At 57.8% G+C, this 25,771-nt stretch overlaps 1 protein-coding gene across 1 annotated transcript; it reads right to left on the bottom strand.

Moving 5' to 3' along the window:
• Window positions 1-316: 316 nt before the first annotated feature.
• On the bottom strand, window positions 317-25,711 carry PXDC1 (PX domain containing 1). Its single transcript, XM_032650017.1, has 5 exons — window positions 25,015-25,711; window positions 12,501-12,592; window positions 11,967-12,084; window positions 4,908-5,019; window positions 317-1,332 (listed from the first exon to the last, which is right to left on the bottom strand). The coding sequence occupies exons 1-5, from the start codon at window positions 25,268-25,270 to the stop codon at window positions 1,215-1,217; spliced, it is 696 nt and encodes a 231-aa protein (XP_032505908.1). The 5' UTR covers window positions 25,271-25,711; the 3' UTR covers window positions 317-1,214.
• Between the last annotated feature and the right edge of the window lie 60 nt (window positions 25,712-25,771).

Genomic DNA, 25,771 nt, shown 5'->3' with positions numbered 1-25,771 from the left:
GCCGCCTGACAGCCTGTTTGGAAGCAGGCTGCACCCAACCGAGCACAGCTGGAAGCAGAGGGAGACGCAAAAGCCGCGGGAAGCCCATCTGCTGCGCAGCTGGGTTCCAGGAGGCTTCCCGTGGCTGCCAGCGAGGAGCACGGAGAAAGGGGAAACCCTAATTCAAAAGAACACTTTGTTTACTTTGCAGTTTGGATAGATCATTCCCCAGGGTGAGAACAGCACATTTCCTAAAGGACAATGAGACGGGAGTGCCGGGGTCAGCCCGAGGCACAGCGTGTGGGGCAGGGCTAACAAGAGCCACACCTTAAACCAATAAAAGTAGAGTAATGTGTTTTATTTAATTAAAATAGATTAAAAAACAGACTGTGTAAAAGAATTAGGATTCTCAATAATTTACTATTATTTACAGGAGAAATTCTGGTAGTTAGTATTCGCTGTGAGGAGATGAACACGCAGAGCCCAGAGCCTCCCCGAAGGCAGAGGGAGACTCGCTGGGGGCACTCGGTGACCCCCTGATTCCCGTCCACTCAGGTTGATATGGCAAATATATCACTGAGATCCTGGTGACCGGCAGGAAGGGGGGCCCTCAGCCGCCCAGGGGTCACTGTGCTGTCAGCCCTCGTAGGAGCTCAGGTGGGGTCTCCTTCCTCTCGGGAGAATCGTCACCACTCAGAGCTCATCACACGGGCACCAGTCAGTGGTTCCCCTATGCCCGCGGCCAAAACCCCATTCACAACCAACCTTCCGCAAACACTCCCTTGGCTGACGCGAAGCCCACAGTTTCCGGATAGGATAAAAAACAGGAATGGAAGCTGCACGTCCTGGTTTCCAGGGAAATCCTGGATGACAGAACACACCCGCCTGTGTTGTCCAGAACTTGGTGACTCACCAAGATGCCACGCAAAATGTTCTGTGCGCTTGTGGAGGGAGGAGACGTGGGGGGAGGAGCCGGTGTCCAGACCCGGCCCGGGACGTCCTGCAGGCACTTGTGGCCCCTCCAGGCGTGGAGCGGGCGTGTCCCGGGGATGCATACACAGGCCAGGAAGACCCCTAGAAGCAGCAGGGGTGCCGGACCCCCGTAACCCGACTCCTGGTTGTTGGAGACTTACGGTCTCCGTGGGCGCGGGCGGCTGGGTAGGACCGGTCCCTGGCATGATGGACTTCAGCGGAGCCACGGTCACCAGCTGGGGGAGGAGGGGCCCCGTGGAGACTCAGTCCAGAATGTCCGTCTCGAAAGGCACCAGGTGGTAATAGGACAGGTTGGTGACATAAGCTGCTGGGTCATCTCCATCCTCCAGCTCGGAGGCAAACTCACCGCCGTTCTCAAACCTGAAACGGGAAAGCAGAGGTGAGGCCAGGGCTGGCTCACTGGCCCCCGGCCCCGCTGAACTGGACAAAGGGCAGACGGTCACTGGCAGGAGGGTCTTTGGATCGAACAGCAAGGAAGGGCTCTCCACGACACCGGCCCATCCACCACCAGGCTGTGTGTGGAGCGAGTGTGGAAGGAACCGTGATTGCAAATTCATCAGTCACGTGGGCCCGACTCCAAAGCCATCACAGCTTTGGTTTTCACTGCCTTAGAGACTGATTTACTCTCACTGACCAATATTGAGGCATCCATCCATCCATCCATCCATCCATCCATCCATCCACCAATCCATTTATCCAACAATCCATCCATCCAGCCTGCCAGCCAGCCAGCCAGCCATTTATGCATCAATCCATCCATCCATCCATCCATCCATCCATCCATCCATCTGTCCATCCATCCATCCAGCCTGCCAGCCAGCCAGCCAGCCATCCAACCATCCATCCATTTATGCATCAATCCATCCATCCATCCATCCATCTAACTATCCATCCATCCATCTATCCATTCATCCATCCATCCATCCACTCACACAGTGAGTATTTCTCTCTCCATCTGGGGGTTATTCTGGGCCAGGTGCTGGGGACACAGAGTGGACCAGGCACAGGGACATGCCACGTGCTGGGCCTGTGGACCATGGCAAAGATGGGTGAAGAAGGCCGTGTGGTCCCAGCTCCCAGCCTGACTGCTTCCTGGGCCACGTGCACACACGACCAAGGAGGCAGGAGTCAGGGAGGAGCTGCGTGAGGGCAGAGGTTAGCAGAGGGCGGGTTCCTGCATTTGGGTCCTGCACTCAATGTGAGGCATTACATGGCGGGCACGGGAAGAACTCAAGGAAGGATTTGTGCCCCAAATGTGAGGTGACCTAAATACCTTCTCAACATGGATTCCCCAGGAATGGAAACCATTTCCGCGCCCTGCCTAACTCAGCCTCGGCTTAAGCACACTTGCTTAAGCTGGAAAAAAAGGACTACAAATTTTAAAAGATGCTTCACAGAGAAAACAGTGCACGGAGGACCTTCTCCCCAGGAGGGGACACAGATGCTGCCTGTACCTTTCCCATTGCTCCCCAGCCGAGAACCAGTCCAAACAAAGGGGAGTGGCAGAGGGGGGCGGATGCACGCCCTGCCCGGGCAGCGGAGAGGGCCTGGGGCCACTGAGCACACTGTCCACACTGCCCCTGCTCTGACTCCCGGTGACTGAGACCTCACAGGAGTTCAACTACAGCGGAAAGCCGGGCAGTGACGGGCAGGGCACGAGGCGTCCAAACCACATAGCCGCCGGCCTGGCTACACTGGCTGGGGAGCCAGCCGGGATGGGGGAAGGGGAGGGCAGAGAGGTGCCCCCCCCCAGCACCCGGGGCACGTGGGGTGGACGGGGTCCCAGGGAGGCCTGCTGCCTCTAAGTTGCAAGGGAGAAGCGGAGGAGGCGGCGATGGCAGCTTCGAAATCAGACAGGAAAGGCATGGAGGTGGGTTTCCCTCTAAGCCCATGCTGACGGGCGTGTGTGGAGATGCGTGGAGCCCTGCGTCCGTGCAGGCAGTGAGGCCGAGAGGGGGCCCTCAGGTGCAGGGAAAGGCTCCAGGCAGGTGAGGGACGGGCCCGGTGGCGGCCACGACACAGCCCTGCCCAGCAGCTTCCTGCCCCTGCTACCTCTCCTGCCCTCAGATCCCCTGAGAACTGGGGAAGGAAGGGGACCTGGGATGCTCAGCAGAGTCCGGGGTCCCCTTCAGCCCCCGTGGTCCTCAGCAGGCCTGGCAAATCCCCCTGCTTCTAACCAGTGAGGACAGGGTCGGGGCTCGCCCCAGGCCTGGGCAGAATCTCCCGGAGCCTGGCAACCCCTCCAGCCAACCAGGGTGGTCACAAGGCTGAGGCCCAGCCATCCCGCTCTCACACACATCCCCACCAGGCACACACACTTGGTCCCTGAGTGCAGGGGGGTCTCCGGTCTGAGTACTGTAGCTGCTCTCCCCCAGGGACAGTGTCGGGACTGACAGGTCCTAACAGCAGGCCTGGCAGCGTTGATCCACAGCCTTGGGGCCACACAGTTGCCGTCGAGGACCACTGAGGACAGCTGTGGCCAGGAGAGGCTTCTCTCTGTGACCTCCTGTCCCCTGGAATGTTCAGACAGACCCTCCCGAGAGACAGATGGCAGAAGACCATCACTGCGGGGCTGCCCGAGGTCAGGCACCTAGAGAAATGGCCGGCAAGCCCAAGTTCCCTGGAGATGCTCCGGGGCCGCTCGGAGGCCGACATCTCCTCGTTAAGCTATCCTGGGATCGCAGAGGTTTCCCCGCGATCTTTCTCTCCCACCAACCCGGCACTGCAGATTGAGGATGGGTCGCCCTGTCCACGCAGAGCCCCGGGCTGGCTGGAAAAGTTACATTACAGCCCTTGCTTTCTCTCCATGCTTCTCCTCCAAAATGATTCATGGTTGAACTTCCTTCTCAGAGCTGGCCTCATGCCAGGGGCAGAGGGCCTCTCGGGGCCTCTCAGAGACAGAACGCGTCCCTGGGATGCAGAGCCAGAGCCAGGACCCTGCAGCCCCTGGTGGTCCACCAACCACTCCACCAGGACAAGCCCGGTCAGAAGGTCCTCCCATGAAGCAGGACCTCCTTCTATCGCCATGTAATCCACGTCAGCCTCGGACCCACGATGCCAGCTCCAAGTTGGCTCGGGGGACCCTCGGGCTGGGAGCCGTCTGTGCACACACGGTGTGTACGATGTGCGTGGTCCCGGCTGAGCGCGAGGCATGGCGGCATTGGGTCGGTCCTGGTCCGCTTTCACGTGGGGCTGACGGGGTGCGGAGGGACCCCCGGACTCTGAGAGGCCCCTTGGTTCCGGGCTTGTGCCGGTCAAGTGCCCGCAGGAGACGCTGAGCTTCCAGAGCTGCCTGGGGGTCCCAGTGTCAGGCGTCCACGCTCGTCACCTGAGCCTTCAGGAGACCCTGCGAGAGCACAGCGGTCCCACCCGGAGAGAACAGGAGCCAGGAGACGGGAACGAACTCCTTGAGCTCACACAGCAGGGAGAGCCCCGGGCGTGGCCTTGACAGTCACCCGAGCCAGGTCCTGCCCGATAACCCCGAGACGGCTGGCAGCACCTGGGGTGGCTTTCCTAGAGCCCCCATCGTGGTCCATGTTCTGTCACCCGAGGAAGGAAGCACGGAGGGCAGGGGGTCTTTAGCTGCCTGCCTTCTCTAAGCCGATGCATCCGCCCTCCCCGCAGGGCAGGTCCGTGAGCCACAAAGAAGCCCCCTGGGAGGCGATGAGAGGTCAACATGCAGCTGACGCCCACCCACCGCCCCAGGAGACCAGGCCCCCACGAGGAGGCTTGTGGCCCCGGACCCTCCAGGGCCCAGCACAGCCCAGACGTGAAGCCAGGCAACTCCTCCTGAATGTCCCCCCTCCCCACTGCCAGCCGCGTGGTCACACTCTGTCCCCTTCCTAGAGCCCTGAGTGGGCAGGGAACCTGGCCCGGGCACTGGCTGACGGCTCGGGACCTCGTGTGTAAAATGACACTCGAATCAGTGCACTTACAGGTGCTCCGAGGGGTCCACAGCTGCGTGCTGGTCTTTTCCGTTCGGTATGCTGTGGTCAATAACGATTGTTTCGGTGTTTGCTAGGCAAAATCCATTGGACCTCATGATTTCTGAAAGCGAAAGCAGTAAGGGAAATATTCAGAAGGGGATCCGATGCTCTCCCCACATCCCCCTCCTCCTACTGTGCTCCCTCCTTCCCCACAGTTTAGAGAAAGCTCCGCCGTTCAGACTCAGGGGCCACACCTGCCGACCCTACACCAGTCCAGAGGGGCATCTCTCCCCCGCAGAGAAGCGCTCTGGCAGTCCGAGCGCTCTCGCCATACGCCCGCCCTGTGGGTTTGAAGCTGGAGCAGAACGAGGCTGGGTTTCAGGCTAAGACGACCGCACACGACGTGGGCTCTGCCCAGGTCGCCTGACCTCTCTAAGCTCTCACCTGTCTCAGGTGAGGATAACACGGCCCAGGGTCGCCGTGAGGATCCAGCGCAATCCGTGTGCGTTTTCAACCAAACGGGTGACTCCACCTTTTACTTTATATAATCCTATATATAAACTGACTTCTCACCAACAAGCAAAATTTGGGGTAATTTTAAAAGGGCAACAAAGAGATCGTCTTTGTGTGTCTACATTGGCTGTGTGGTTAGATTCCAAGTGCAAAGTCTGGTGCTCACTCAGCTCTAGAAGGGGAGCGGGGGACGGGGAAGCCCGAGCATCGGTGGTGGCGGGGTGTGTGTACGCGGAGGCGTGGGCAGCTGAAACAGCACCGGCCTGGGACCTGGGACTCCACGGCGCAGCCCAGCAGGGAACCCCGAGATACCGGACGCAGCGTCCTAACTGGAAATTTCAAAACTGTCCCGGATGCTCTCCAAGGACCCTTCCAACTCTAAGAGCCTATTAGCTCCCAGGATCCATCACGTCATCTGGTCCATTTAAACATAAGTGCACTTGACTCCCTTCTCCGACCTGGGGAAGCTCTTACTGACATTTCCCGGGGACTGTGTGTCCTTCCCTTCCCTCAGTGGATCACAGACTCTCCAAGGATAGACCTGGAGGGTCACCAGGGCTCCAGCTGCTTGTGTGCATCTCCAACCAACCTCAGCCCCTGGTCATCGAGCTCCACGCTCAGGGCCTCGTTTGTCCCATCAAATCAGGGCCTTCACTAACCTCACCTTAGAAACGTGCTTCAAACAGACTCTGAACTCCTGCCGGGTCCTCAAATCCAATGATCATCGTCTTCCCACTCAGTGCCTGATGCACGGAAACAGCTCAAGATAGCCCTTCCTCCGGCCCTGGCACAGGCCGCAAGGATGTCCAGCGTTACCGCGTCTCGTCGGGTAGCTGATGCTATTGTTGTTTGCGGGATTGTTTTATTTCTTACGTCTCACCATAATTTAGATTATTTTATCCCCATGTACAGATTTGCTTTTTTTTAATAAGTGAAATTGTAACTTTCTATTTACTTTTCATCTTTCTGGGTATTTGATTCTCAGTTCCATGAATTTCTCTCCACATGAAGACACTTAGGGAAACTACACAAAAAAAAAAGAAGAAAAAAAGTCGATTTCCTCCTTACCTCCGCCCCCCAGGATAAAATGACTATCCGTCAATCGGATTTGCCAAGTAACTGCTAAAATTTCCAATTGACTTTCTGGAGAAGTGACAGCGCTCGTTTCACTGGCCTTTCGAGGTCGGTCGCACTCCACGTGGCTCTTTCCCGACCTCCTCTCCCTGGCTGAGCCCACCCAGAGCCCACCCGCCTCGGACAGCCTGTAAGTCATGAGAAGGAGCTGAAAACCAGCGAAAAGTCAGTGCTTGGAACCTCTGGGGTCAACGACACCACCAGGTGCAAAAAGAGCACGAAGACGTTGACCAACGCCTGAGTGGACAGACACTGCAGAGGACGACACCCCAACAGGAGAGACTAAGATCCCCCTGCTTCACAATTTAAAACGCACAACAGCACAGAACCACCTGCTTTACTGCTTTTATTAACTGACTCAAACCTGTCCCAGGAAGCACGTAAAACCTCAGGGACCTCAGGACAGCCAGCTGACAGCCCCCAGATCCTCTCTCCCACCGCCTCCCAAGGGAATTTGGAGGGGAAGACCCTACAAGTGAAAACAAACGTCAGTGCTGCAAAACATTTGTAAATGTCGCCAGGAGTCACCTTGTATGGGAACTTCCTCATCTTTCTTAAATGTGAGATTTGGAGCTCTAGAAAGTGGGATCTAGAAAATGGAACCAGCCCCCGAAACAAACTTGTTACAAATCATTCCTTAATTGTCTGTGCAGAGAAGCCAATTGTCTGCAAGAACAGCTGGGCCCTCCAGGAACCCACTTCTGCCACTTAAGCGTGGGAAGCAGCTTACTCCTTGCTTAGCTTTTTCGTCTGTCAAAGGGGAATAACCGTATCCAGCTATCCCAAGGGGCACAGGTGTGGATTAAATGAGATGGTTTTTACAAAGACTCTAACAAATGCTGGGGCTCATAAATGGTAGTTATTGCTATCGTCGTTCCAAGTGTCCTCGTGTCTGTTGGGTCACCCAAATAAGAAGAACCAAAGGAAATGCCGCTTACTGAAAAGCTTCAGCATCTGAGGCCTACCTTCAAATATACTGAAAATGGGAATTTCTTAGAAGTCAGCTTAGTACCTTTAATCACATACACAGCCAGTTCCATGAAATAGCTCCTTTTCAAGCCAGTTTTTCGCATACAGAATTTTTTTCACATGAAGAAGAGTCCTGCTTCGCCATTTCTTACTTCTTAAACTTTTGTGGAGCTCATTTTAGAATTACGGAAAAGTTGCAAAAGCAGTATAGAGCTTTCACAGATTGCTCGGCAGCTCGTCCTTTGGTTAACGTTTTACATAACCGTGGTACGGCGAGCAAATCCAGGAAAGGAACATCGGCACAATGCTCGATAAACTAAAACCTCCTGCACCTGAGTTTCACCCACGTCCCTCTGTTCTGGGCCCGGCCCGGATCCCTTGGGGCAGGAAGATGCGGTGGTTCAGCCTCCTGTGACCCCTGACGGCCTCGAGGGCCTGGGTCTTGCCTCATCTCTCCTGTGGCTGCAACACTTGGGACGCGGACTGGTGAGTCTTTCACTGACTGTGCCTCAACTTGCCTGGCGTTTCCGTGCTTGGACAGAGGTGGACGGTCCAGCAGGAACCCGCAGGGACGCTGCCTTCCCTGGGGCATCAGATCAGGAGTGCGATGCCCACAGGCCTCGCTTATTCCTGGGATGTCGTCTGGATCTCTCGGGTCAGGAGGTTTTCTCCAAAATGAGGAGACTCCCCCTCTCTTTGTAGTTGAGAACGAGCCTGGTGGAGATGTAAGTGCAAATTCTGCTTCTCCTTCAACTTTCACCCACTGATCTCAGCATCTTCCAGGGATCATTCCTGCAGCAATGGCTACTGTCTGGCTGGTGGTGATTTGCTTTTTTTACTTGCAGCCCTGTTTTCACATGCCCCATATGCCACCATAACTCACTTCATTAATTCATCTATTCTTTTTTTCCTGCGGACAGTCTCAGCCCTGAAAGCATTCACACGCTCTCCGATCCCCTTTCCTATTCTACTTTCAACGTCTCTAGCGACGGAACAAAACCCAAAGCCATGTCGCTTCATTAACTGGAGACCAGGACTCTCCCCGTGTGGTGAAAATTAAGTTGAGACTGTACAGATGCCTGGTTACTTAAAAATGAAATTGTATTTCCAGCCTTCCCAAGCCTGAGTACTATGATTTTTGAGGTCGATATCAATTAATCCAAGCAGCCAGAGCGAGGCTGAGGTTTATGCTTTCTTTTAAGCTGCACCAACACAGCCACGGTGTAGAAAACTAAATTTAAGTTTTCCTAGACTCGGTAATAAACTTTTAGATTAACGCGGGACGAAGAGTGTTTAAGGCTGCATTGGTCCAAAGCATCACCTAAGAGGCCAGAACACTTGCCAGAATCGTGGCCCCGGGGTGGGGTGGGGAGGCTGGTTCTCACACCATGGGCGCCTGGCGCCACCTAGTGGAGCCCCTGATCCCTAGCCGGTCAACCTAGAGGTCACTGCAGGAGGCCTGAGAGTGGGCCAACGTCAGGGCTGTCCGCCAGGGCACCACCTCCCAGGATGCCACATCAGAGGCTTGAGAAGACGCTGAGAAGTCTGGGGGAGGGGGTGACAGCGGGAACGGCCGTTTCCATGCACGAGTGGAGTTTAGCTGCACAGGAGTGGACGTGGACGGGCAGGGATTGTGGGGAGGGAGGAGAGAGGGCCCAGCCAGCAGGAGGCCCAGGGCCTGGAGCAGAGGGGTCGACGGTGACATGGAAAGCCAGAGTGACCACAGCTTGACATGCCCAGGATGACAGGAAATCCATAAATGAATGAGCCAGGAAGTCAGGTCCGGGTGGCCGATGTCGGTACTGAGGACACACCCCGGGGAGAGGCTGGGCTGCTAGAGACTCGGCCCTCGGGGCGCCTGGCTCTCCGGGTCCTGAGGCCCAATCCCCCGGGCACTCCCGAGTCCACACGCAGCGCAAATACGGGCCCAGACTGAGGAGCAGGGCTTTTGCCCACACGGCTCCAGGCCCTCTGCGGCCGGCAGCGCTACTGTAAGGCACGGTTTTCTTTAGAAGTTTTTCTGAATTTGCCACTTCCTTGTCTCAGTGGCCAACGAAAGCACGTCTCACGTGCCGTGGGAACTCCCCCGCCCAGCCAGGCGCTCAGGCAGAGGGAGGGCCAGCGAGACTGGGGGTGAAGATCCCAGGGAGAACCCCTTTGACTGATGAGAGCGGACGAGAGGGAGGGACCCCAGGCGTGGGAGACCCTCAGCTCTGGAAGGGGTGACCCCGCCAGCTTCCCGCGCAGGGCTGCCTGCAGGCCGCGGTCTTGGCACGAGGCTTCGGGCTCTCTGCAGCTGACTCGCAATAGCTGTTGACGAAGCCCACTGTCAGGCAGCCCCGTGTCACAAAGTGTTCTGTGCTGAGCCGCAATGGCTGCAGCGACTCCCCACTGCGATGCCCCAGCGGGGAGCACGTTGTCCCCAGGACCCGGGCTCCCGGTCTGCACGGGGAGGCCGAGGCCCTGCCTTCCCAGACCTGCGTGCCAGGCGACCCCAAACCTCTGTCCTCAGTCCTCGAAACAACACAGGAACGTACTTAAAACCTCGACGTGGGACCCCAGCGCTACCCCTGTTCAATCCTGTTTCCTTCCTTTCAGCGCTTTGGGGTAAACTTGGGTCGTGCGTTTATCCGAATCGGCAGTAAAGACAAGGCACTGAGACGGGGGCTGGGGACGCCAGGTTGTCGCCTTCAGAAGCACCTGCATGCAGCGCCGGCCCGTCCCTCTTACGCCCTGGGGCCTTTGGGTCAACCTGCGCCTGCCACCAACCCCAGGCCCTGAAAGGATCCTGCGGCTCTCGGTTCTCCTGTTTGCTCAAAACAGAAAGAAATCAAGCAAAATGGAGATGCCAGGGCCGGGGCTCTTCCGTGCAAGACTGAAGGACAGAGGTGCCCACGCTCCAGGTGACAGCACACACAGCCCGACACACTCTGAAGCCTCTCTGAGGCTGGGACACTGGAGTCCCCGGACATCCAGTCAGGAGGGCTGACCACCATTTTCACTCTCCTGTAGAGAAGGTTCTGGACGCTAGGCGTTAGCTAAGAAGAGGCCCCCAGCCCCTGCTCATCCTCCTAAGGACACACGTGAAGCTCTCCTGGGAAGACGACAAAAGTGGCAGACACGCAAACCCGGGCTGAACCCTGTCCTGCGCACACACGGTCAGAGCGAAAAGTAACTTTTCTGTCCCGGGTTCCCAGAACCTGCCAGCCCTGCCCGCCGCGCCCCAGCACGCAATTAAGGAATCTCATCCTTGCCGTGGTACATCAGTCAGTAAGGACACTTTTATACCAGTGACGTCAGCCGTCACCCCAATGCGCCCCCTCCATCTTCCCATCACTGGGGCCCAGTTCCTTTTCAGGTGATGGCTCTGGGCTCAGGTCCCCTCACCTGCTGATTCTTCCCCATCACCTCCCTCTGAGCCCCCCTCCTCCGCTCCCTCCTCTTTCCTTCCTTCCACTCAGAACTCAAGTGCTGGACACAGGGACCCCCCCCCCCGCCGCCTCCCCTCATGTCAAGGTGACCTGTGGGATGTCACCGCTGCCCGAGCTGTATCCCCTCTGCTCCCGGCAAACGCCCACACAACCTCACTCAGGCCAGACAAGTTGCCTGGGGAAGCCCGGTACCTGAGACTTCCAGGACAGACCTCTTTTCCTACAAAATGCCCCTCACAGGCTTTGCCAACGGCACTGCAAAAACAGAGTCTAGTGTTGTAGCAACACGTGCGGCCCAGATCTGAGGAAGATGCCACCGGGCTGGACCCAGGCTTCCCTCGCTCCCCTCTGACCCGCAGGACGGCTGACCATCCCCTCTTAGCGCTGCTGACATTTGTCAGAGGCTCAACCCAGCGTCCACGCTAAGGAGACCTACACCATGTGTCCCTTTCTGTCCCCCCGTCCTAAAGCCAAGAACCAAGTCAGTGTTGCGCTAGGTGAACTCCTATTTTTGCAGGCTGGACGACGCATTCCAGTAATTCACTTCAAAATGCCTCACTGAGGGCTTCCCTGGTGGCGCAGTGGCTGGGAGTCCGCCTGCCGATGCAGGGGACACGGGTTCGTGCCCCGGTCCGGGAAGATCCCACATGCCGCGGAGCGGCTGGGCCCGTGAGGCATGGCCGCTGAGCCTGCGCGTCCGGAGCCTGTGCTCCGCAACGGGAGAGGCCACGACAGCGAGAGGCCCGCGTACCACGAAAAAAAAGCCTCACTGATGCTTTCACCATAGACTATTTAGGTACATTCCAATTTATACGCCAGATAACTCGCTTTGGAAGGAGGAAGAGTGTAAATTGCAAGTCAGTAGGTAGAAACACACAGTTTCATAAAAATCGGGAAACGGTCCCTCCCCTGCTGCTTCCACCCTTCTGTTGGGCTGTCTTTCTGGATCCCAAGTGGGGGAGGTGTGTCCAGCACGTGGACAGTGGGCTGGGAAGGTTTCTGGTGGCCCTGTGGCTCTCACCTGATATTTTCACCGGACTTTGAAAGCTGGGTTGAATTTTATGGACGTTGTCATTTTTTAACACCTGATCCAGGGGAGATCTTTCAAAGAAGGTGAGCACGACTTCTGACCTGGAATACTGGGAAGAAACACGTTCATTCCTATACCTTTTCCTCCCGCGAGGCAGCCCGTCTGACGCTGGTGGCCCCGCACGGCTCAGACTGCGGGACTGAGCTCGGACGGGGCCGCTTCCCCACTCACCTGTCAGGCGCTCAGGTGGCTCGAGGCCCAGGGACGGACAGGATGGGGACAGTGGGAACAGTTCGTGCCTGGTCTGCGCCAGCGTTCACGCACGTCCATCTCCCCTCACTTCCAGTAAACCGCGAGCCCGTCACTTCCGCTGCCTCCCCAGGGAGAAAGCACCGGAGCCCCCAGAGCCCAAGGAGCCTTCCTTCCCTGGGCTTACACCTAACCCCACCTGACGCTTCCGGGAAGCGCGCCCCGGCCCCGCCCGTCCGCCCGCGCCCACCTCGCGCGCCCACCTTGCGCACCCACCTTGCGCGGCATGCTGATGACGGCCTTGAGCAGCTTCTCCACTTCGTTAAGCCTGGTCTCGATGTCGTGGGCATCCTTTATGGAGACCAGCCCTGGGATTGAGACACAAATGCCTCCATCAGAAAAACACACCAAGAAGTGTGCTTCCGAATTGAATACAGAACAAGACGCCTCCCTGGCGTCACCCTCCACGAAAGACATCTGGGAAGTTCACTCGGCCTCACGTGGGTGCAGCCCTGCCCTGAAAGCCTGGCTCTCAACCTCGTTTTAAGTTTCAACGACCCAACGAGTGATTAACGTGTGTGCTGCGGTGGACGCTGTCCGTCTGAAAGCCACGGAGACACCATCAGAGGCCTCTCCGAGCGGGACTCTCCAGCCGCACCCTGGACAAGGCCAGAGCTCAGCCCCCGCCAGCGTGGTGGCCGTAGCTGGGGGAGGCTGGACCCACCAGCCCCCAATGACACGGCTGAGATGACCACAGGTCCCGTGGAAACGGAGCCTATGTTTAGACAAGTCATTTAGATACCGGCTTTGAAAGGGAAAAAATCACATCTTTACCCAGAGAAAACCAGCGTGGGCATGACTCACAGCACTTTCCAGGAATCGGCTTCTACCCTCGTTCCAGTTACCGGAAGTCTCGGCTGGCTACTAAAAAGTGCGGTATTCTGTCTCTAAAACACGAGAGCTAGTGGCACGGAGACTCGGGGTGCGTTTCTATCTTCCTTTGAGCAGTGCAGAGCACAGACCCTCCCAGCACAGCTCCTACACATCAGCTTCCCAGGGATGGAGCAGGTCAGATTCCCAAGGACACTTCACGTGACCCAGGATGGTGGTCCCGGTGAGCTACGACCAAACCACAGAGGCTAAATCCCAGAACTACGTTCAGTCACTGAATCCGTTTTCAGAAGTTCTGGTTTTGATTTACAGGTGAAAGGGTTGTTCATTTTGCAGGCAGCTCACCAAGTCCACGTAGTGTTAAATTAACCTCCTAAACTACGTGGTTGAAATTAAGAGGCCCCAGAACGCGTGGTCCATGGAAACCAGGGGCGCCCCAGACACAGGGCGAGGGCGCTTCTGAAGGCCTGGGCTGAGCAGGGGGTCCCTCGCATTAGCTGAGGTCAGGAATGTCCAGTCAAGGCCAGGAATCGGTCCCTGGACCTCCTGGAGCACAGGCCGGGTGCACCTTCACCTGGCCACCCGGGGGCCTGCTTCTCAGTGGGCTGTCTGGTCCTGCCCACCCCACCTCAAGCTACACGGGCCCAGGCAGCCAGCCAAAGACCCCAAGCCTCGGTCCACACAGCCCGCGCTGGCAACCTCAGCCATCGCCGGAGAGAGGGGCCCGGGCCACCTCCTCCCCTCTCCCCTAGGCTGCCTGGCCTACCCACCACCCTGCAGGCTGGGGGCAGCGAGAAGGGAGAAAGAAAACACCAGGGTGCCAGGGTCTCAGCCCTGAGTTTCTTGTTTAGAGTTACACACACGCACAAGCACACACGCAGACACGCACACACACCCCTCTGTGACCTCTTGCTTGCTATGGACAAGTCTACAGAGGAAAAGAGAGATGCTGAAAAATCCTCTGAAAAGTTGTTTTTAGAGACAGGACAATTCTGTAAATCATCCCCAGAAAGAGCTTCTTTATTCTAAGACAAGCAAAACTACTGTCACGTTTCAACTTCTGTTACATCTAGCACACTGGTGTTAAATCACTCGAGTTCATGACACAGTAGTTGTGTTCTGTAAGGACAGTTTATAGGACCAGCCTCTCGTCTGGTCAATGCGTACGGCGTATTTATACCCACCTCCTAGGACATAAAGCACGTGTAACCCATGGTTGGGTTTACAACCACCCAGGGTACCATTCAGTCAAATAAACACTCTGCTCTATGCTGATCTTCTTTTAGGGAGGCCAGAATTAGCAAGCAAAAAGCAGGACACCTAGTTCAAGGTGCGTTTCAGATAAACAATGAATAATGCAACAGTATGGATAGACACACTAAAAAATTATTCAGTGTTTATCTGAAACTCAAACTTACTTGGTGTCCTGTACTTTACCTGGCAACACTATCTTCTTGGCGACCTGCTTTCCAGACGAAGCAGAGAAAGGCAAGAAGTACGTGGTCAGGCCTCTGGGAACACGTAAGGGTTTAGGCTCAGCGCGCGCACCCTGGGGGTCCGAGCCTCGCCAACCTCACCAGCTCCGCTGCTCTGTGACTACCACAACCTCATCCCAACCCCGAGGAACGGGTCCAAGGCACCAGAACATGGCCCCCATGCCCACACAGCACTGCCTCTGGGGCACCCATGCCCACTGGCCTTCCCCCACCTCCAGGCTCGAGTGAGAAAATCCCACCATCCCTTAAAGGCCACGTGGGTTGGGACACGCCTTCTGCTCTGTGAAGCCCCCCACCCACCAGGCGGGACTCGTGTGCTCTGAGCTCTGGGAGAGCTCCATCCACCCCACCTCTGCAGCACTCACCGCTCGGCAGCAGACCTGCTCCCTCCCCTGTGGCCTCCCCAAGCCCACCTGTGAAGCTGAGTGTAGGAGGTACCCAGGGTCCCCTCCTGTCGTCAGCCGTCAGCACAGGGCCTGACACTGACACTGACACCCGCAGGGGATTCACGGGTCGTTGGCCGTTTGTTGATGGAATAAAGTTGCACAAGAGAACAGAGTCAAGGACAAGTTATCATCTGTGTGTGTCCACCAGCCTACGGGTGCCAACCGCATCTCTGGCTTCTCGGCGTCACTGACCCCAGCCGGATCCCGGCCAGCAGGCTCAGGGTCACAGGCCTCAGAGGAGAAGCTGCCCAAGACCGAGGTGGTAACAAACCCACTGAGTTGCCAGCCACTCTGGTTTGGTTCTATCTGTGGAAGCTGCAACCTTATCGCTGCCTTTCACCTGCCTTTATGCTTCTGAGGAGAAGCCAAACGGTGCTCTCTGGAAATGAAAACGTGCTTCAAAACGAGAGGGGCTGAAAACATTTCAATGGCGAAAGAACACGCTGGAATCCCTCCTGCAAGAACAGAGTGACAGGGGATAGTTTTTTAAGCTTTGGCTTTTGGTTGGGGGCCCTTCTTCATAATTTATTTCCCCGTGGCATAGTGGCTTCTGGGTGACAACCAAGGCGATCGGGCTCAGCGTTCCCACGGTACGTCCTCCTTTCCCCAAGGAAACCCGTCCATGTGAATGACAAGGACGCTCACCTCTTCCCTGAGGAGGGAATCAAAGGTGGAGATTCGTGAAGCTGTGGATTCGGCTGGGCTGACTGGCATCCATCTAGGGGCGGCCCCCAAGGCTACCTGGCCCCCACAGAGCCCCTCCCTCACCCCACATCAGGGCAGGAAGGGGTCACCACTGGCTACGGGGCTTCCAATGGCTTGGCCCCTCTTCCAACGCCAGCACCCACGTTTCCCTCCTCTCCTGGGCCTGGAAATCACCCTCCTTCAGTTGTTTTAAAGGTGTTTCCCATTAAACAGGGAGGTGTACTAAATGCGGAAGGAAAACATTCAAACAAACAAACAAACCCAAAACTGTGCTTTGAGGCCACAGTGCAGAAATGAAATAAATCTTCCTTTAAAATTTCATGTCTCAAACCCACTGAGGTCCGCCCCCATCAGCTTTCTCAAGTTCACAACTGTTGGAAACTGAAACACCTGCTGGAAACACCCAAGATCAGCATCAATTCCCAAAATGACACAGCACCAGGCGCGGGGTGTGAGCAGAGCCCACATCTGGGGCCTGTGTCATTGCCCAGGACGGACGGCGTATGGAGACGCTCAACTACGTACAGGCAGTCGGGGGGCTTTCTGTCCTACCTGCTGTATTCTTCCTTTGTGACCCAAGAGCTTTGGCTTTTGATGACCCGCAGAGCTTTTCCAAATGTCACTTGTTTACAGTAACTATTTTAAACTTCATTTTCAAAAATGTGCTTACGCCCAATAATTTAGGATTATCTAGAACTTTTAGTTTTTGTATTCCAAATATGGTTGATTGAACGGAAACTGTGGGTATCTTGTTTGACTCAGTTTTACTATCTGAGATCGCGATTCTAAAGAATGCAAGCGGATAAAATGGTTGTAAATTTGCAGTTGGACAGAAAAACTCAGACCTCCCCCCCCCCCCCCGCCCTTGGTTATGAGGCTGCCGTTCCAGGGCCGGCCAGCAGGAGGCGCCATCAGTCCATGGAAGGCGCGGGACGCAGTCCAGCGAGGACAGCGGGAAGGGATGCGGTCCACCCGCCACACCCAAGTTCTAAGGAAACTGACTCAGAAGACTTCACAGCCCCAGGAAATTTTCTAATTTCTGATAAAGCATCATCACTAACATAATCTCAATTTTTAAAAATTTCACTCTACACAATTTGTGATGTGAGAAATTTATCCAGATATAGCCCAAAACTTTGAAACTGTAAGATCGATAACACGACTATGTACATTTCAGTATGTCAATTTCACATCCCTTTGGGGTTGAAATTCAGCCTTGAGCAGCCAGGGTACCCCTTCTGTCTAAACTAGCTTACCCTTGAAAATCGAGAACTCCAAACGAGCTTCTGTCAGTTCCTGGGTTAGGTCTTTATACAAACACAAACACCTGACTCATTCTCGGAACCCAAACTGAACCCAAACTGTATCAGCACAAAGATCAGGCTGAGGGAGCAGACACAGACCAGTGTCCTGACCTCAGGCACCTGGTCCCACGTCCTACTTCCGTGGGTGGAGGCTTCGGACTGAACATCTCTGGTGACTGTCCCAGCCTCCAGGGACAGACTCAGGGCTGAATCTGCCTGAGTGCCTTCTGCCGCTGTAATTCTGGGAGTGAAGACACATGCTTCTCGGGTCCATTGGGAAGGAGTGTCCGTTACCCAGAGGATGCCAGTCCCTTAAGAGGAGACTCCCATGTCAGATCCCGGGGAAATCTTCTGTGATGTGGACTTTCCAACTGAGCCAAAGAAGGCATAGTTCCAAAGTCCATCCACGCAGAGCCCAGAGAGGCAGGCGGCTCGGGCGAGGTGCGGAGGGCACTGTCATGAGATAGATATTCTCTAAAGGCTGAGGATCGTACACATTTTGGAAATAAAATATTTTAAAATTTCCAGGAAAATTCTCAATGATTACTTCGTAAATACTTGTCCTCTAAATAGGTAGTCAGCATAAAACCAGCAGGGACTCACTCAGCCATGAGCTCCAGCTCCACCAAAGTGGTTATTCTCTGCTAAACTCAAGCATCCCCAGGCAGCCCTCGCTCCCTGGGAACCCGTGGCGACTCTGACCTCGCAGGCTCCATCCATGGGGGTCCCACCCTTTGCCCCCATGCCCACCCTGCTGCACACAAGGCTCGGTCCCCCTCCCCCATCACCCTCCCCTGGCCCAGAGATGCCCAAGGCAACACTGATGGACGGGAACATCTCCTCCCCGTCTTTGCAAGGACGAGAAGCAGGGCAGGGAAAGGAGGCGGAGGAGAGAGACGAGCAGAGACAAGACAAGAGGTCCAGAGGCCCCGGGAAGGGGCTGCGGGAAGACTTCTGTCCTCCGCTTCTTCCCAGGCCTGTGAGATGCCCGCCTCTCACCACATCCCTCCGCCAGCCCCTCCTCCTCCGGCCGCCTCGCTCTTCTCCCGCCACAGGCAGAATTCCTTACTAAGCTTCAGGCTCAACACAGCTAAGGAGTCACTCACTCCGCCTTAGTCTGTCTTAAAACTTGGAAGGAATTTAGGGAATAAACACCAGCCGTCCCAGGCTCTCAAAACAGGAAGCACTTGATCCCGAAGCGGGCACCAAGGCGACAAGACCTGCCCCTACATGCTGGCCAGGATGACGGACACGAGGCCAAGACTGACCGCAGCGAGGTGTCACCAGGAAAACCCAGCAGGGAACCTGCAGCGCAGGGGTGAGGGCGAGAGCGGGCCAGAAGGGCTGAGACAAGCCTTACACACCCCTGGGGGCCAAGGGGGGCCCGGCTCTCCACCCAGGCTCTGCCCCGGTGGCAGCTCTATTTCTCATAGAAAATACACACCGAGAGCATCTGCCCCGGAAAACTGCCCCCGAGCCTGACCCACGCCAAGCACCAAATCCCAATTTCTGGACCAGCAGAGCCCCAGGCCTGGTCGGTAGGGGTCCCACTGAGGTATCGGGGTGACCCTCTCCCCGGGCTCTCAGGCGCCATCGCCGTCCCCACCTCCCTAGGACGGGAGGCTGGAGGCCACACCTGGGGGCGGGCGCCACACCCCCACCGGGAGGGCTCTGGGTGAGGGGACGCTGCCTACCCAGAGCAAAGGGCAGAAGCTCCGCCTCACATGGTGCCTTCCCGTCCAGCATGGCTCTGTCGAGGCTTCAGTGCTCACAGCGGCGGCCATGCAGATGCCACCCCTGCCAGCTTATGAACCCTGCAGCGGTGGCTTGAGCTGAACCACCTGCCTCAAGTCACGTGGGAGGGAGCCAGAAACAGCCCGACACCGCATCCTCACCCGCCTGGTCCCAAAGCTGCTGCTGGTGCTTTCGGCCGCTCAGCCCAACCTCCTCCCGCCGTGACCTCGTGTCCCCAGGCGGGTCCGCCAGTCTCGCAGGGCCTGGATTTTCCCCTGCGGGAAGCAGGGGGTTCTGGTGATGAGTAGGCACCGTGATAAGAGCCTTAATCCCACGTCCGCTCCTTCCCTCCCCCCACCCTCGGTCCAAATGCCGCTTGTCGTGTTTCCTACTGACTGTAAGTCACACACCAGCAGAGGACGACGGAGGTGCCTGTTCTTAAACGTGCGGCACGCCCTGCAGTGTAAGTCGGCAGTGGATCAGGGCGGTCTTGTTCACCTGCAGGACCCACGTCGGGGAGCAGGGAGCGGGGCCCTGCGGGGCCTGCCTGGAGGACAACGTCGCGGCACGTGGTCTGTGCTTCTATGTGACACAGGACACGTCTTGTCTGTGCTGCCACGGTTCCAGGGAGCCCAGGCCCGACCAGAAAAGAAAGGCGTCCAGCCCTTCGCCTCAGCCCCCTCCCTGCCCCCATCACGGGGAGGATTTGGATCCAGGGCCTGGCGGGGGCGGGGTGGGGGGGGAAGCTTCTCAGGCCCGTTCAGGGACATGGGGACCATCTTTTCAGTGGTGACGACCGAAAGGGCTGGTGGATGCCTACTGTCACCCGAGGAAGTGAAAGTGAACAAAAACACCAACGAAAACGATTTCAGTGGGACAACGTCAACCCCTGGTAACGCCGCGCCCTCACTCGCTGTCCCCTATGTACTCTGCTGACGGCCGCTGCCCCTGCAGGACGCCCCGCTCCAAGGGGCCGGACCCTGGGGCGCCCGTGCTCGCCCGTGGGGCTCATCGCTCCTGGCCAGCCTCTCCGCGGCCCCGCCCTGCAGCTCCACACCGAGCCTCACGGAGCGGCCACACCGCCCCGGCCCTGCTTCGTACCTCAGAGGCTTTGCTGCTACCTTCCGCTGCACGCCCATCTTCCCTAGTTCTGACTGCTCCCAACCAGAAACACCTCCTGCCGTTTGGAAAAGTGTTTATAAAAACACACAGTGGAGGCACACCAGGCCCAGACTGGTTAAAAAAGAGAAAAGGACAGCGGTGTCCCTGGGGGCCAGCCTGGGGGCACCCAGATGCTACCAGCCAGTCCCAGTGCTGAGATGCAGAACCAAGTTTCCCCTTGGAAATCTGGTGGGAAGTAAGCGAGGCCTAGAAGCTCCAGAGCGAACAAGCTCTGTGAGTTTCTGGCCGCTCCTTCTCTGACTGGGGGTTAGCCCGAGTCACCGGGGCCCACGGCACGGCCGGAGCTCTGACGGATGAGACCATGGGACCGCAGAGCACACTGTCACTCACGGAGGAAGGAGAGTCCGGACAGGGAACTCGGAACAAAGCCTGAGCGACAGCAGGGTGTGGGTCTGGGAAAGAAACATAAAACCTTAGGAAGAGAGGAGACAGCCGGCTCCCGGGAGGGATGGTGCCGGCACCAGACCCGGGGGACGGCAGAGCCCGGCAGCCCTATATATGGAAGAGATTCGAAAATAGGTCTGTGAATCAGAAAGAACACCCAAAATGCCCCCAGAGAAGTGAAAACTGCCCCTCTCCCCATTAGAAGGGGCAGGACCCCCTCCAGGGAAGCCATGCATGGGGGCGGGGCGGGGCTGTGAAGGGGGAGGACAGGACCCCGGCCCACTGCAGGGCCCGTCAGGCCGGACAGAGGTGGCCTCTGTCCCCCTGATCTGCTGCCCTGACCTGTGGGCGGCCTCTGCTCTTTTTTAGCCACTTTCACTAAGAAAGGAAACTCGGGGCTCTGCAGTTCACCCCCAGACCAGACGGCGATCTACCCCCACTTGTTTCGGGGAAGTGCAGAGCTTCTCCCCATCCACGTGAGAGCAGAGCCTGGGAGCAGAGCGCTGTCCCCTAGAGCCGTGGGGAGGCGGGGTGTCCTGGCTGGCGGACCTGCACCCAGGCCTCTCTGGTCGGTGCCAGACGCCTTCGCTTCTGCCCCCCCATCTCACATCTAACAGAAGGTCTATGAAGACGCAGGCAGATCCATGTCCCTGGTGACAGGGGTGAACAGACGTTACCCCAGCACCACGCACAGGATCTCAAGGAGGGGCCTTATTTGGAGAAAACACTAAATACCGTGTTCAAAGCTGGGCCCTCCATCAGCTCCCCCGGCGGGCTTCCTGCATCACCCAAGGCTCCCACACCCACATCTGGTCTCTCCATAGACCCTGCACTCCCTCCCAGACACGTCCGTGTTTGACCACTTCTCACACCTTCCCTGTCTCCCCGGCTCGCCCTGGTCCTTCTCCAGCCATGCTCAGCACAGCAGCCAGAGTGCCCGTCACATCAGGTCGCTCCCGTTCCGAGCTCTCCATCTCCGACAAGAGCTCCACGCTGAGCGTGATCTGCCCACTCCCTACCTCGATCTCCCATTGCTTCCACCCCCTTCTCTCCCCGCCAACCACAGCGGCCCCCTCAGGACTCAGGGCCGCCGGGCACACGCCGGCCTCAAGGCCTTTGCACTTGCTCTGGCCACTGGCTGGAAGCTCTTCCCCAGGCACCTACATCGCTTCCTCCCCACTTCCTCCCGGGCTCTCCTCACAGGTCACTTCCTCTGAGCCCTTCTGGACCAGCCCATCTGAAAGTGAACCCCTCCCTGCCCCTGCAAGTCACAGCTCCTCTCCTTCCTCCCTTTTCTTTTCTTCTGAAGGTGCAGAACCGTCTAACATGTTTTTTAAACTTATCTTCTTTATTATTGGATTCCCCCCACCACCACCACCGAATACAGAGTCATGAGGGCAGGTTTGTCTGTTTTGTTCAGGAGATGATGGTGCAGGGGAGGCATCTGGTAGGTGCTTGCTGAGTGAACATAGAGTGTTGGTTTGACGGGGATCCGGGATCAAAGGTCACCTGCCTACTTTGGAAATGGGATCTGTTTCTACAGTGATGACTTCATAAGGCCTGAAACAGGTGTTGTTTTTTAAAAAGGATCAAAATAATCCAAGAGCCCCAGACAGTCACTGGGGACATTCTGCATGCTTGTCTTTTAAAGTGTGAACCTTCCCAGACGAGAGATGTAACAGGCAAGAGGCCTTGCCACATTTGGTCAGGAGCCCTGAACCATGTTAAGTATTACGTAAAGGGGCTTTAAGTCAAAGACTCGGCCCTACCTGTGTCAGAGTGTGGAAAGAGCAGAAGGGGACACCTTGGTCACCCAGAGATACTATGCACAGAAAGCAGCTACCTCCCTCCCCCAGGCAGGGGCACAAGAAAGGAAGGACGGGTATATCAGATCCAGACGCAGAAGAGCATAAGGTGAGAAGCCAAGAGGCCAAGGAAGAGGATAGAAGAAGCAAGACTAGTCCTGAGAGCAGCCTCGCCCAAACAGAAGACCAGGGAGGTGGGCGAGTGAGCCCCGTGCCGCCACTCCACGCAGGGGTTTAAATATCTCTGCGCACGTGTCACCAGGAAACATACACGTTCCACAGACAGACAGCCAAGGCTAGCACCAGTGCGTGTGCAGAATCGAGGAAAAGTGCTCTGCACAGAAACACTCTCCCACGGCGATACTCCAGGGACCACGACAGAGGGCTCCGCATCCCCTTCACTGCACGCGGAATCAAAGATGCAAGTCGGACCCAAGGCGCTCCCACCCTCTGGAGGTGTTCAGTCCTGCATGCACAAGAGCTACCGGCCTGCTGCCAGCACGAGTTCTCAAACCTACACTTGCAAAGCTTTTCAAAGAGATGAGCGGGCCAACGTAACCCAGCCCAGAAACATGCAATAAATTTAAACTGAGGGAATCTGATGGGGAATTGCACTGAGAAAACCTGGCATCTCTAAAACAGCACACACATCTGGATGCCTTTTGTGTGTATGGTTTGTATGTCCAGACGACCTGTTTATGCAAACAGCAAATCCACCTGGAAATAAGGTGAACGCTTCTTTTGCATTATGGCGATGTATTTTACTTAGCAAACAACTTCCCTGGACTTTCCTTCCTTCTAAGGAAGGGAAAGGCCTTCCCTTGGGTGTACAACAAACTCAGGTAGTGCTGGGGGAGGGGCCGGCTTGCCTCCAGGCAGAGAACCTGGAACCAGACAGAGGGTTCAGGTCGCCTGTCCTGCGGCCCCGGGCCTCCACCTCCTCTCCTCCAGGGGTGCTGAGCTGGCCTTGCAGGAGGCCCTCTGGTCAGGACTCCAGCCGAGAAGACATTCCCACAGTCCATCGTGGGCTGTTCGAAAGGCCTTCACACACAACTGGTCCTCACCTGACTGCCGCCCCGCATGTCCCCCACCAAACCTAATACCCATTTCTTGCTGATTTTTCTCCCTTTAGACACTTGAAAGCAGCTATCATACCCCTTCTGCGCCTTGTTTTCGCCCTGGTGGTCACCCTCTTCCTGTCTCCTTGCGGATGGTGCGCTGACCCCTCGCAAACCCAGAACCAACCAGGCACGACCTGCGTGGAGGGACAGAGCCCAGGGCGTGCGTGAGCACAGCGCACCCTAGCCCTTGTGCTCCGGGTAAGGTGGTTTCCTCACCAGATCCCCAGGCGACTGAAGCTCCGCCCTCCTCCCCACCTTCTACGACCCTCACCAGAAGCCGCTGGGGGTGACAACAAAAGCCACCTTTGTGGAGGGCTTACTACTGCTGGACACTGAGGGTGCACTCCAGTCCGCAGGAGAAAAGTGAGTGTCAGGTCCTATGTTACAGGGGCGGAGCCAAGTGGGGAGCCTGGAGTCACAGCTGAGCGGGGTCCTCTGACAGAGTGAGACCTGGAGGGCAGGTGGAGGGCAGAAGGGAGGGCAGGGGGAGGGTATGGGGGAGGGTATGGGGGGAGGGCGGGGGGAGGGTGTGGGGGAGGGTATGGGGAGGGCGGGGGGAGGGCAGGCCCTCCACCAGCTCTCAGGGACTCCTGTTTGTTTATGGCCTGCCTCGTTCCAGAAAGGATGTAAGTCACTGAATAAACAGCTGTCCCTTCATCTAAGCTTTCCGGATTTGGGCATCCATTTGATAAATAACAACACACACACACAAACAGTAGATCAAGGTAAACTAATGCCATGCTTGAAATAATACTGAACTCCCTCCAGAGCAGCATGAAAGCGAGACTCAGGGGAGCAGGGCCTGCAAACGTGCTGGCTTTGGGAGCCTTTCCAAGTGACGCGTCTGCCCGAGAATGTGTCATGAGAATGAGCTAATTACCCATATAATTCACTCACCGGGGTGGGAGCTGTCCCGGGGAGGGGGGCGTGGGGCGGAGTGGAGATTATCCCAAGACCTCAGGCAGATGGGTAGCTTCAGTAAATGCCCCCTAAAGTGCCCCAGGGATCTGCTTAGAGGAGGGCGCTGGGAAGTGTCACCAGATTCTCAGCGCTGCAGGTGGTCACGCGTGTGTGTGGGAGGGGGCAGGGGGGACCCCAGTCCTCCTGCCTCAGCTTCAGCCTCTCGCTTCCTCTCCGCGGCCTCCAAAGGCCAGCCCCGTGGGCCGAGGAGAGGAAACGGGAAGCCACCCAGTCCCTGTGAGCCAGGAAAGTCACAAGGCGCGGGAGGAGGCCTCTGGGCTCATCAAACTCGAATGCGGACCCACCCTGGTGGCGACGGAGGCCGCGTGGCACCGCGCACTCGGGCTGTCGGTCACCGGGGACGAGAGGCGCGGCCCTGCCGGGGGAGGCCTCGGAGGGGGCTGCCAGACACGACGCGACCCCAGCTGGACGCTGTCCTTAACTCCTCCCAAACGTCCCCCCCGCCTCTCCGGCCGCGGCCGCGGCGGGAGTCGCAGGGGCCGCCCGACACTGGCGCGGGCCGGTGGCTCGCCTTGGGGACGGTCAGGACTCCCGTCTGGCCGGCCTCGGGCCCCGTGCGCCGACTCCTGCGCACCAGCCACTGCACTTCACCGCCCGGGGGCGGGCGGAGGTCTGAGGGCCCCTGTCCCGTGCCGGGGCCCGGGATGTCGCGATCCCCGCTTAATAACCGCCCCTGCGCCCCCTCCCTGCACTTCAAAGGAGTCCCCCCGACCCCCTGCCCCAGGCCGGGCCCGCGCCCACCTTCGCGCAGCGGCGCGAGCGCCAGCTCGGGCCGGTCCTCGGGGAAGGCGTCGCGGAGGCGCTGCCACAGGCGGCCCAGGTCGGCCAGGCTGCGGTGCAGGTAGAGCACGCTGCGGTCCGACCACTCGGTGCGGATCTCGAAGAACTCCTCCTCGTCGCCGCGCCGGCTGACGATGAGCCGGCGGATGCCGTTCACCCAGCAGCCGCGCACGAACATGTTCACGAGCGACGTGCCCTCAAACACCGCCGAGGCCATGCCGCGGGCCGAGCATGCCCCGGCCGGCAGGGGGCGCGCCCGCCCGGGCCTGGGTCCGCGGGGAGTCCGTCCGGAGCCGGGATCGGTCTGGAGCCGGGGTGTCTGTCCGGGCCCGGGGTCCGTCCGAGGTCTGTCCAGAGTCGGACAGATCCAGGATCTGTCCGGAGCCGGCGCTGGTCGGGAGTCTGTCCGGAGTCGGGGTCTGTCTGGGGTCGGCCCGGCCTCCGCGAGCTCTCCGGGATGGCGCGGCGACGAGCCGCGGGTCCGGCCGAGCGGCGGCTTATAAGGCGCTTCCCTTCGCGGGCGGCGCGGCCGCCGACGTCGAGGCCGCGGTCGCGTCCGCCTTCCCCGCCTCCGGGTGAGAGGACGCGCCAAGCGGAGGAGGGGGGGCCTGGCCTCAGCGCCCCGCGCCGCCTCCCGAGCCCGCGCTGCTGGGGCCGCGGGGACCCCCGGCTGCCTGGAGGGGCGGAAACCCGGGCGCCAGCCCCGCCTCTGTGCCCC

Source organism: Phocoena sinus, chromosome 11 (assembly GCF_008692025.1).
Source record: "Phocoena sinus isolate mPhoSin1 chromosome 11, mPhoSin1.pri, whole genome shotgun sequence".
In the NCBI taxonomy this organism is placed as follows: domain Eukaryota; kingdom Metazoa; phylum Chordata; class Mammalia; order Artiodactyla; family Phocoenidae; genus Phocoena; species Phocoena sinus.
Note: the sequence above shows the minus strand (reverse complement) of the source record. Positions and strands in the feature narration are given on the sequence as shown.